The sequence below is a fragment of the Filicampus tigris genome, chromosome 10 (genome assembly GCF_054856515.1).
Source record: "Filicampus tigris isolate MCC_2025a chromosome 10, RoL_Ftig_1.0, whole genome shotgun sequence".
Classification (NCBI taxonomy): domain Eukaryota; kingdom Metazoa; phylum Chordata; class Actinopteri; order Syngnathiformes; family Syngnathidae; genus Filicampus; species Filicampus tigris.
Window position 1 is genome coordinate 12,176,039 of NC_141226.1, and position 12,733 is coordinate 12,188,771.

At 40.4% G+C, this 12,733-nt stretch overlaps 1 protein-coding gene across 1 annotated transcript; it reads right to left on the minus strand.

The window, feature by feature from the left end:
* Positions 1–10,609, minus strand: LOC147140841 (uncharacterized). Its single transcript, XM_086043239.1, has 3 exons — positions 9,587–10,609; positions 8,065–8,692; positions 1–2,689 (listed from the first exon to the last, which is right to left on the minus strand). Exons 1-2 carry the CDS (start codon positions 10,574–10,576, stop codon positions 8,174–8,176), a joined length of 1,509 nt encoding a protein of 502 aa, XP_085899365.1. The 5' UTR covers positions 10,577–10,609; the 3' UTR covers positions 1–2,689; positions 8,065–8,173.
* Between the last annotated feature and the right edge of the window lie 2,124 nt (positions 10,610–12,733).

The window sequence follows — 12,733 nt, forward strand, 5'->3', positions numbered from 1 at the left end:
TGCTAGAGTCACTTCTTTTTATTTCAAAGTTAAAATGTAGGACATTCAGCGCTGCATTATCTCTTCCACTGGATAATTGAGATGTCAAATTGATTTATTTGAGAAACACACACACACACAGAAGAAGAATTCACGCTTAGTGCACTTCTATCTCATCTTAGAAAAAAAAAAAAAATCCATTGTTTTCAAAAACAGCTTCAACGATACATATCTGCATTGCTCGAGCAGCCACCGACTGTGTGCTGTTAACCGCAATAATTTAATCATGTCATAAAAAGATAGCTTTGTTTTTCCCCATGCACAATTCACTTCACTTTATCTTCTTAAAGCCGTGATTCTCAAAATGTGGTATGCAGGCTCCCTCTAGTGATAAATGAAACAAATAAATGAACAAATCACTGCATAACGACTATTCAGCTGTATTTAACTTTTAAATTTGATTTTAATCCTTAAGAATGATTTGTTTTAAGATACTTTAAAATATTTTTAAAATGTATATATATTTTACAATATGCAATATGTATTGATTGAATCATTATTTAAGTACAGTTTTTTAAGGGCAGTGTAAATGTTCAAACTGTGCATGCACTTTAATGTTGGTCATTATTAGAGCAGTGTTTTTTTTTAGGTGGAACTTGGAGAAAAATGTTTGAAAACCACTGATTTCAAGGAAAGTGCTACCCTAACCCTGACCCGTAAAAGACATTGATTTCTTCTGCCTGTGAACTAGCTCAGCAAGTAGTTTGAGTGCTATGTTTTCAAATGTTTAAATTGGCTTTCAGTACTTAAATGACTGACAGCTGTATAGACACAGGTGGAAGCATTCATGGTCACAGACTTTACAAATCCGAGTATAATTGAAGCTGCAGGCAGCAATTAACTGGCCCTCAAACCACCTTTGTGATAAATTCTTGAAATCAAAAAATTTAATAAAAAATTTGATACTTACTTATCAAAGTGGGATTCTGGTGTACCGTTGACCTCAAGATGGCTCAGATAGGCAGTGTCAAAGGGCAAATCTTTGAGTAATTGAAACCTGAGTATAGGTGTGAATTTTTGTGTGGTAATAACCACATGTGCAAGCTAGCAGGGACATGCTAACATATAAGAGGCCAGGATAATGGAAAATGGATCTTGGATCCTGATTGTCAATAGCCAACGAACAACTGGAGATCCAATGTGCTTGTAATTCATCCGAGTAATTTTTCTGGATATAGTACAGGAGTTCTCCAACATTTTGAGTTTCGGGAGCAATTTTGCTGAAGCTGGACATCGTTCTGTGACTACAACTATGCGCTTTCATAATAGAATGCCTTCATTAACAGCCATGATTGAGAATGACTGAAAATTGGGCTTGTGCCACAGACATCTAAAAATAAGATAGACCCGTAATGCCACCTACTCGCCGTAGAGAGAAGTCAACGCCTAATTCAAATGCAGAGTGATTTCTCTTTGGCGTTCGTCCATTATTTTCTGTCCCCACAATGAAAATGCCATAGTGCGTGGCCCTCCTGGACCATACTTTCTGAAAACTACCCATATTTGCGAGTACTACTAAAAGAACAAGGAGATGAAGGCAAGGCCCATCAGGAAAAAAAAAATCAGCAAATCAATTCTATTTGCACAATGCACATCAATAATCACAAATGTGCTTTCAGCAAGAACCGAACAAAAGTTGTCAGTAACACAGGCAACGCAAGATGGCTGCCCTCTGACTTCAGCTACGAGAGGCCACTGTGATTCCGGGTTATTTTCTATCATGGCTTGTGCAAGTGAGGGGTGTGGCTTTGGTCAGAGATTCTTTGGGGAGCAGAAATTAGTGAGGCTACATTCAAATCTCGCTAGCAGTTATAAAACTGAAACCTCTGTAATCGAGTTCAATTGACTTAAATTGATATAATATATTCATCTTATATTTATCTCCTGGCTTAGGCTACATGCACTGATTCCACTAACAACACGGCTGTGAACAGAGAGGACATGGTAACTCTTCATGAGTTGCAAAAGCATATGGGGAAACTTTTGACCTGGGGTTTGTGCTTCCAAGCCGCAAATATTTTTCCACAGTCGCCTGGATAAATCTAAATGAGAAAAGAGTGTGAGACAGCTAAAAAAAAAAAGCTTTTGACAGATTAATGTGATACCTCACAATTATATTAAAGCTTTTAATTAGCCCAAAATTGAGGTAGGGAGTAAGCGGTTTAGTTTATATGATCGGTGCGCCGGTCCCATGTGTAGGCTTTTTAAAAATTTAAAAACGTAATTTATTGCCAGTTATTTTGCAGACCCACAAGTCACGACTTGGGGATCCCAGTTTGAGAATTCCCAATCTAAGAGTCGACTGAACTACTGGATCACCGGAGATGCTGTGAAAAGTCATTTTTCTGTTTTCTAGTTAAATAGTCCATCAGTCCATGGTTCCTTTTCTTACTTTCTCACTCACGGAAATGAATGCTTTCATTTCTTCAATTACAAAAGACAGACGTGCCATGACACGTTTTTGCCACTAACTTTGGCCGTGCACACATCCTCCCGGGAAGCAGCGCATATCCCCTTGGCGCTTGTTTGGTTGCAGTTTGTCCATCAATTTATCTGGCAGCTCCACTACCGGGACTGTAAAGCCTTCACAGGGAGAGTTTTCCGCTCAGAAATATCCCAGCCCCGAGGCCACGCTCCACAGCTTCTCCTCCTGGAAAGACATCCCCACAAAAGAAACAGAAATGATTAACATTGGTCTCCTTAGTGAGCTCATATCTTTTCATCAAATCAGACTGTCCATACAAGCTGCATTTCAGCTCAAGGTTTTTCTTGTTAAGTAACATCAGCAGAGATCCAAAAAGCAGTGTTCATCTCTTCCCGTTCTGAAAAGGTAGCCTTTTTTTCTGTGTCCTTGTGAATCATGTTCTCTTCATTTGCTGTGATTTTTTTTTTTTAAATCAAATTAGCAAGTTGTTGTCCATTGGTTGCATTAGGAAAAAGATAAAAGAGCGAGGATACAAGCACTGTTTGAGGTTTGCAGCCTCTTCAACTAAAACCGAGAAGAGGTTCAGAATTCCATACAATGCTGCCAAGGTGCAAAATTTAAGCAGGCCTGCCAGCACTAAAGAGTCTAAAACTATAGTGAGTTTCAATACCACCACTTTACTTGCTGTTACAATACTGAGTAAAATTCGAAATTCCAATTTGATAATATCAATAAAATACAGCTACTTTATGAAAATGCACCAAATGTGTCTAGTAAACCTAAAATAAAACTGTGTATTCAAAATCACACCTTTACAAATACAAGACATCAGAGTAGTTTATTTATTTATGCATTTATTTTCAATTTGAAAGTACTGTTTATTGATAGTAATCTGACTCAAATCAGTGACTCAAATTTACATTGCCAGTAAATATTAATTCAATAAATAAATGTCACAACAACTGCAAGCTTGTCAAACCTACATTGCAAAATAGTAATTTAACAGTAAAAAAAAAAAGATTGATTGTAAATGATAGTTGTTATACTGTATTTCATAGATAAAATGATTTTTTTTAAATCCGTCTTTTATACAATATTGTAAAATTCACCATGGCTGTTTTATCACAGTTGCTCTGTAGAATTTGTAATAAACAAAATAATCAATTCTTACGAAATACGAAACCTCACCTAAATAAATGCTGCTGTTTTGTTTACAGAGTCAGGCTGAGACTGAGTGAATGCCTGAGCAGCGTGCACGGCACCGGTAGTTACTTTTCACAGCATTCATGTTAACGATACATTGCATATTACCGTTCGAATGTCTGCACTATCAAAAGTAGCGCAATTTTGAATTTAGAATCAATCATGTATCTAATTATCTGAAAGCTCGATTCCGTGTCTGTCTAATAGGCCGCTTTTATGTTTGAAAGAGGCTAAGACTTCATTTCCTTTAACTTTGGAGCATTTTCTGAGCAATTTAACACTTCTAAGTACCTCCACCAAGGCAATAAGGAACATAAACAGGGGCATAATAAAACTGTCTAGGTTAGCTTTGATACCAAGTGACCACATGTATGGTTTAAATCTCATTCTGCATACTTCCAGGAACTTCCGGTGTATAATCATAACACTCCCTGTTGAGGCTGCTTTTTTTGGGCGGTGGTCGAGGGGGGATAAGTGATGTAAAAAAGCCACAGAAAGCTCATCAGGTCTGCTACCAAAACGTTTAAACTATTGGTTCATCTTTCTATGTCAGCAAAGTATAGAGACAGGCAGTGTATCAGCTTTGTGTTCGACTAAACAGGCACAGATTTCACACTGACTAAGTACATTTGTGAGAACAGCAAATTGAGACCAGATCGGCATTATTTCAGTCAGTGTAGATACTTGTGCTAAAATGGGGTTAGAATTCAAACAAACAAAGTTTTGTCGTGACAATTTTTTTTGTAACATCCATCCATCCATTCCGAATTTTACTTAGGGTCTGTCAACATTGGCGGTTTGACTGTAATTGGATTTCTTCGTGAATAATACAGTATGGGCGGCTGAGTAACATTGCACCCAATCTGTTGTGCCACCCAGTTAACATTGAACCCACTCTTGGGTGACTAAATCCTTGGGATTCAGAGCTTTGAAATGTCAACAGCATCACTTGAATCTGCAAGATGCTGCTTGCAAAGAGAGATGTTAAAGGCCTCTTCAAGGGGCACATATAAACCACATTCACACTGCAATTTGCAATTTTCCGAAGACCCCTCATAATCTTGATGCCAATTTAACATAACTACCCTGTGTACCACTTAATGCCTTAAAAATGAAAAAGTTCCCTTTTCTTTCGAGAAAAAAAACCCAGTCATAATGTTGAGATTTTTTTTCTTTTTAGAGAAAAAAAAGTTTAGTCTTTTTTTTTTCAAGAACAGTGAGAATATTGCCTGAATTGTTATATTTTTCCAAGATTAAGTTATCAAGTTATGATATAAAGTCAAAGATATTTTTAACTAGTGAACTTCAAAAATACAACTTTATTTTGATGTCCTTATTTGAAAAAAATACAAGTTTATTCTCATAATATTACGACCTTTCATGCTTGGAAAAACAAAAATATAACTTTATACATCTAACAATACCCCTTTTTTTTTTAAATAGCAAAAATAGCTTGATTAAAGTAAGGATAATACATCACAAGAACATCAGCGCTTTTGAGAGTTTGAGAACCCCTGACCTAACATGCACGTTTTCACGCTATGGGAGAAAGCCAGGGCACCCACAGAAAACAATTGCATAATACCGTATGCCTCTTTTAAAAACAAATTCAACTCTCATCAAAGTGGATCAAATTGTTGGAGTTAAACATGCTCATGTCCCCTCGTTGCGGTGGAGGAGGAGCAGTGGGGTTTGCATGGACGCCGCAAATATACCGAGCGCTCGCCTCACTCCGTATGGCAGGTGGCCAGGGGGGTTTATAATTAAGACCAGACTGTGCTTGCCCAAAAAGAAAAATACACTGCAGTTGCACATAGTCTGCACAAGAGGGAAGTACAGGAAGTTAGCCACAACATCCGCAAAGGTGGTCTTTACTTTTTTTTTTCTTTTAATTTGGGAACATTTAACCATCTAAGTGTGCTTCCTTCCTGATATAATGGGTAATCACCATGAACAAGAAAAGTCGAAGACGGGTTAATTATGGCAATTCTGAGTCAGAGCTGTGATCATCCTGTAAATATGATGACGCCCCCGTTGTGTCGTTTCACATGACTGCAGGCAATAGGCCGCGGGGGTGTGCTTGTGCCAAAAAGTGCATCTGAGCTGCCGCCAGCTATCAGTTCAGGCATGACTAATGCACACTGCAATCAAAATAAAATAATTTAAAAGACGCTGCATTTCACGTTTTTATCTCCCTTTATGTCCTCGGATTGCAATGCTGAATGGACAAAAGTCTCCTTATGCTGGGCTTGAAAATTTCAAGAAAGAAAGCACACTGTATTGGTGGCACATCATTTTGGGAAAAATATGGCATAATGATTCACATGCTGCACTTAAGATATTTGTGAAAAAAGGTAGACTGGTAAAAGATGTAGTGATTTAACTCACTTAAAAAGAAATGTATACATTTTGAAATGTACTTAAGTACAAATGGTTTGTTTTTTTACTGTCAATTATACACAATCGACAATTACATACATACGTTTATCCATTATCCAAGCCGCTTATCCTCACGAGGGTTGTGGGTGCCTCCTACTGCCCGAAAACATCTGGGATAGGCTCCAGCACACCCCACAATCCTAGTGAGGATAAGTGGTTCGGAAAATGGTTGGATGGGATTATATGAAACCATTTTTGCAATTTACTACTCACAAATACATCTACAGTTGCTGCAAATCTATCCTCCATTATTCGCTGAAAAACTCACATATTCACCGTTTTGTTCTCAGGCCTTGATATAAAGGTGTTTAATGCTTAAGGCATCTTGGTGCCAAGGAACTATGTTGAAGTGAGAGGAAGCGTTTCAATTAAAACAGGCTATAGTATAATTATAAACCTTTTCAGTGGTGCATAATTTACTTGCAGATTTCCGTTGTGTTTTCATAACTTATAATAGTTTAGCTCTTTCATTAACTTGTACAATGCTCTTATCATTGTGACAAAAAAGCAGCGAGTGCTGGCCAGGCTTTTGCCTTATCAAAATGTATTACCATAACTTTGTTAACATTGGAGACAACAAAACAAAAGTACTACTTTGCTAATAGCTGAAATAAAACAACATACTTGTTTGCATTTTTCAGATTAGACGGATGATTTTTTTCATCATTCTCGTAACAACATGAAACAATCCTTTTCAAATTATTATTATTATCATAGATCTTGCATCGTTGTCATTAATGCTCCCTGGTACACATTTGTCCATATGTCACTGCTGTCCCCGTTTTTCACTCAGAGTCCCCATGATCAATCAAGATCTCAACTGCAGTTGACTTTATTTTTATGTTTTGGTTTTTGTCATGTTCCGTAGAGGTTGAAAAAGGTACCCAACCTACGACCAAGTAAGGAGTAGAAAGTACAGATATCTGTTTACAGAAAAATAAAGACAGCTACAGTACCTTGAAAATCTACTTAACCATGGCAACAAAATATATTTTGTTACTTCCTACCACTGCTTTTGGAGTTTTCTTAAACAAGAAAGCTTTTACATTGTGGACTGTCGTGTGACATCAACAAATACAGACACGCTGCCTTCCCCGCCGCCCACACACACAAAGTACACAACCTGACACACGCACACACGCATCAAGAACACATAAAAACCCTTTTTAGTCACTGCAGGAAAGAGAGCCGCAATTCAGTTCCCGACTGTGACTAAGCTGCTTGTAAACATGGCCGACGTCATTGGCAACATCAACACTGTAAAGTAGTGGTGGAGCAAGCACTGATCTGCAGGTACAGCCTAAATTCTAATACATTGCTCCCTAAACTTTTATCAATTTACCCCCAACAGTCATTTTCTTAATTGTGTGTTTCTCTTGGTAATATGGCGTTGTTTGTTTGTTTGTTTGTTTGTTCGTTCGTTTGTTTGTTTGTTTGTTTGTTTGTTTGTTTGTTTTTTGTCCCAATCAGATTTCAACCTTTCTGCGCTGCCATGTCAATCTAACCAGTCAGAGACCTTTAGTGTTGGCCTCTGTAACTTCAAATATATTAGCAATGGGACTGTTTCTTTCAATACAGTCAGATTTCAAATTCGCTTCACAGGTTAGCTTGCTGACAATATAGTTAGCATCTTTCTGATTGGTTGTTCAAAACAAAACTTATACAGCCATGTTCAACTAGCAAAACGTCTGTAGCATTCGGAACACATTAATACATTTAATAATTAGCCTCTCATGGTGACTATGATGTATTTTACTTCATTTTTAAATGTTTTGTTAGATAAACATAGATTCTGAACTGCTCCAGACAATGTACATGGCATAGTCATGTGCTGTTATATTGTGTTTTGTTTTAGAGATGGGTTGAGTCCTAAGTCCCCATTAAAGGTCCAGGTACCAAATACGCAGCCACCACTGCTGTAAAGGGTAAGAAAGAGGCCCTGTTTTGTGTGAACTTACCGTAAGTTGTTCCCCTGCTTGGAATTGCGCTGACCTCCACTCACTGCCGCCGGTTTCAAGCCCCCATGGCAATGGGGCCGACCGCTGCTGCCACCACAATTCCCCTTCTTCACACCATGCTGTTGTTCTGGCGGCCTCTCCAGACGTATGCGGGGGTCCTTGCCGCTTTGCTAGATGGATGTGAGTCTTTGTCGCAAAGCCCGTTCTGCGGGTACAGCGGAGGCTTTTGAGTCTTTGAGTGCATCGTTGTGCTGTTGCGAATGACAACTTCAGGATTTAAGTTCTGTGAACGGGACCCTGGGTTGTCCGCTTTGTGGTCGGACAGCAGAGGTGGATGCCCATTTGTGTGTTTGAGGTCCTTAGTGTGACCAGGTGGGGTGAAGCAGCGAGTTTTGACCACAGATGCCATGTGAATAGGAGATGGAGAGTTTGTTCTCAGGATGATGCGCTCCTCATTGGAACGCTTCGACCACTCAACCTGGGCGTGCTCGCGATTGGGCGGAGGCAACACCGCAAGTTCTCTTTGATGAGCAGAGTTGTGAATGTTGCTTGCTGACCCACAAGCGATGTTGCGCGCATTCTCGCTGAGGTCCATACTGGCCGTGAGATGGTCAATCTGCTCAATGACCTGATGGAAATAAATGGATGGAAAGAGAAACATGTATTGATGCTCTAAATGTCATAGAACCTTAGTATAAAACAGAGGTCTTTTCATGCTTGTCTTAGGAACACACTTCTTAGACATTTGACCTTTTTTGAGTAAGATCCTTTCCTGTTCTAGCATGTATCCGGTCCTTCATTGGTTGCTAACCTCAAAAATGATCTCTCTGATGAGTGGACAAAAATTCCCCACAACCACATTATCTTCTTACAAGAAGATTGTGGCCAGTTAGATGCCGCAATGTTTTGCTGGTAAAGCACAATTTATAAATAAATTTGTTAATTCTTAATTATTCCAAGTAACCCACTGAGATTTGCTCTTGCTTTCAATACAAGACCATAGACGAAACAAGCAAACCAAAAAAACAAGAATAGAAAAAATATATATAATAAATCATACGGACAAAAGGTAAAAACAACCAAATTAACAAATCAATCAGAAAAAACAAGGTTATATAAAGTAATGCAATGTAATAATGTTCCTGTTATTGTCACTGCTTCAGTTGCCAATTAAAAACTATATTAAAACTTGTAAGGGTGTTATGGAGGTGTTATCTGACAAGTACAGTAATTTCAAAAATAAGAAGACAGAGCATTTTTACATCAAAGATATAAGGTTAGAGATTAGATATTTTGTGCCGTCTCAAGGCGGGCTTACAGGGAACATGGCAGCATTCCGAAAAAGTTCAGTAAAAATTGCTCTAAATCAGTGTGTCACATACATGGATGTGGTCCCATGATCATGCAGAAACAAACTGGCATTGAACTGTACAGTCATCACCATCTGAGCTCGTATTTGTTTACTTAAATGTTGAGAAATATCAATTGGAACGTTGGGACAACACCACAACAAGAGTCCTACCTCTTTCATCTCCACGTGAACCTGCTTCAAACCTCCCAAGACGTCCTCCAGATCTGTCACCACTTGTCGGATCTGATCCCTCACTGAATCCTGCCCCCTCGCTTGCTTCACCAAAAATGAACCTTGGCACGGTTGCTGGTTGGCGACTGGCGCTTCTGTACTGATGACGACTGGGTTATGGATGTAAACTTCCTTTGGTTCGTCCTGGTTGAAATGCTTTTGTGGGACTTCAGTGGGGAAGAAAGCTTTGTGAGGGTGTCCATTACAGTTTTCCCCTGATCCACCAGATTCCTGATGGGTATCTCTTCTTTTTGAGGGTCTAGGCTTTGGTGCACAGTGCCCATTAGCCATGGGAAAAGGATGATCCAAATGGCCATTTTCCAAGATGCAAGTAGAACCATTTTCTCCCTTGTCCACAAATACGTTATTTTGCACAGATCTGTTTGGTCCATGCGCTTGACCGTTGACCCGCAGATGAGGGAGTGGATGTGGTATTCGGACGCGAAAGGGGTGTGCCCCGGTGTGGTTGTATGTGCTCACACTGTCACACTGCTCTCTGAAAGACTGGCAGTGTCTCGCACCAAGCTCTGACGAGCAGCTCCAGTGGGCATGGTTCAACTCCCACGGGGAACTGAGTTGGGCCAAGTCATCTGAATGGCTGAAATGGCCAGACCCCAGGAACACAGGCTGTCTCTGAAGGCTGCAATGACCACCTCTGGATGACCTTCCCCTTGTGTCCTTAACCCGAGGAGGCTGGGTGTCTCTGTGGCCATCCAGATGTGGGTGGTCTGGCTGTCGGATGGATGCTGCTTGGTACCCTGGTCCACCGTAGCGGGCACAGTGCTGGCAGAGGTACGGGCCAGCAATGCCGTTGGGCTGGGGAAATCCTCGGTGTCCCGTCGCTTGCGCACCTTCTGTGTACATGTCCAAAGAGGCTCGCATGGAAAACAGGTCCGAAAAACCTCTGTTGGCTCTGTGAATTCTCGTCATGCACTTATTCTGTTTTCCTCATCTAGTGCCTCCGATAAAACTTCTCCTCAGCTCTTTCCCTCCCACCACCTCGTCTCCCTCCACCCAAGACGTCTCCCTCCCCTTCCTTCCTGTCTGTTGTTTCCCCCACTTCTTTTCTCCAGCTCTTTTCTTCCCCTTTCTCCCAACTTTTTCCTTCTTCCTTTCTCCTCAACGGGGCCCCTCTCCTCCTCCCTTTTTCCCTCCCTCTCTTATCTTTCTTTTTACCTCTCACGCTTCCCTGCTCTGTCTCATTTGCTGCCTCATGAGTCTTTCTCTGTCTCTCTCTCACTCACGCACTCTCTCTTTCTGTCTCTCTTTCTCACTCTGTATTCAGGATTCCTTCCCTCCCCTCCACTCCACTCTACTCCTCCTCCTCCCTTTCTCTTACTCCGTCTTCATTCGCGCACATATAGTCAGCTGTACCTGGATTTTTGAAGCCCCTCTTTCGCCTCCGCGTGAAATCCAGAAGTTCTACGGTTACAGACTCCATGTGGCCTCCGGCCCTGGGGTGAAAGAGAGCCGGGTCCAGAGTCCAGCTCATTAACCCATCTAAAGTCCTGTGATTCACAGCGCAATTAAAACGCTGCCCGAGATTCCTCTGCCTGAGACGGAGCAAAAGAGGAGGGGATTGTAGGGAAGGAGGTGGGAGGAGAGAAGCAAAAAGGGGGTAGGTGGGGTTTCCAACAACGCCGGCATGAAAGTGGGCAGCACTCTGACTGAAGGAGATTGACACCGCCTGGAACATTTAGCACCATGCGCTCACGCACTACCTAGATCACATTTGTCCTTTGCCATCTACGCCAAAGTCACTGTCTTTGTCTGCATGGTTGCAGCCTATGTGTGGGCAAACAGATCCTTGCACTCATTTTCTATTCAGTGTATAGACCAGAAATGTACTTTTCTTCCATCAATTCATCATGCAAACTGCTTATCCTCACAAGGGTCTTGCTGGAGCCTATTTTTTACATAGTTCTATATTTGTTTCCCTAACGTTGTTTTGGGTTATTTTATATACTGGGTATAATAATAATAGGCTGGCATTCTCCAACATTTTCTGAACGGTCAGTGTTGCTAGGGTACACAATACCCCTTTTGATAACTTGGCATAACAACAATAAAAACAACACCAACTAGGGCTGCAAGCAGCTATAAAGGGCCCTCGCAGCCCTGGCAACGTTGGGATATCGGCACATCTCGCACATCGGAACTGAATAGTCGAAATTATTATGTGAATCAAGTTACAGCAGCTTTTGTAGTCAAGGTGAGTCCAAATTTTAAACTAAATTCAAAATGGCGAACGTCCTCTTAGGTTTAGCATATGGCTCCAAGAGGCTTTTTGTAGGTCTCTTACTGTTTCATATACTACCAAATTTTCGTAGATGTGAAGCGTACAAACGGGGCCACTTTTTAAAAATATTCTAGGGGGCGGTAGCGAGCCATCTTTTAAAGATTGCACAATTGAATAATTAATTATTGATTAATTTACCAGGCCTTCTATGCGTGCAAAGTTTCAGGGGTTTTCGTGCAAGTTTACAATCTCAAAATCAGCATTGTGTTATTGGCAAACTGGGCGTTACCATGACAACAGCTTTTTGCAAAAAATCTCAAACAAAGAATAAAGAATAAAACATGTACTTCATTTAGCCAGTAGGTGGCGCCCCCACTATGATAAAAAGTTAGTTCGTAGATGTCTTCAGGTATAGACTCTCATCAAATGTGTGACATTTTGACAAGATATTATCATGTGGATCACATTACAGCTGCTTTTAAAGTCAATGTGATGCCGAATTGTAAAGTAAATTCAAAATGGCGAACTTCCTGTTAGGTTTAGCACATGGCTCCAAGAGACTTTTTTTGTAGGTGTTAGATACCTGTTAAATATATCACAAAATTTTCGTAGACATAGGTGAAACATACCACTGGGGCTGATTTTTTTTTTAAATTCTAAGGGGCGCTAGCGAGGCCTTTTTCAACATTTGCGATGTAAAACAAAAAAAAAAAGATGATTTCACCAGGCCTAATGTGTATGCAAACTTTGATGAGATTTCATGCATGTTTAGACCGTCAAAAAAGCGTAGTTTTATTTGTGAACTGCCCATTGCCATGGCAACAGCTTTTAACCAAAAATCACAAATA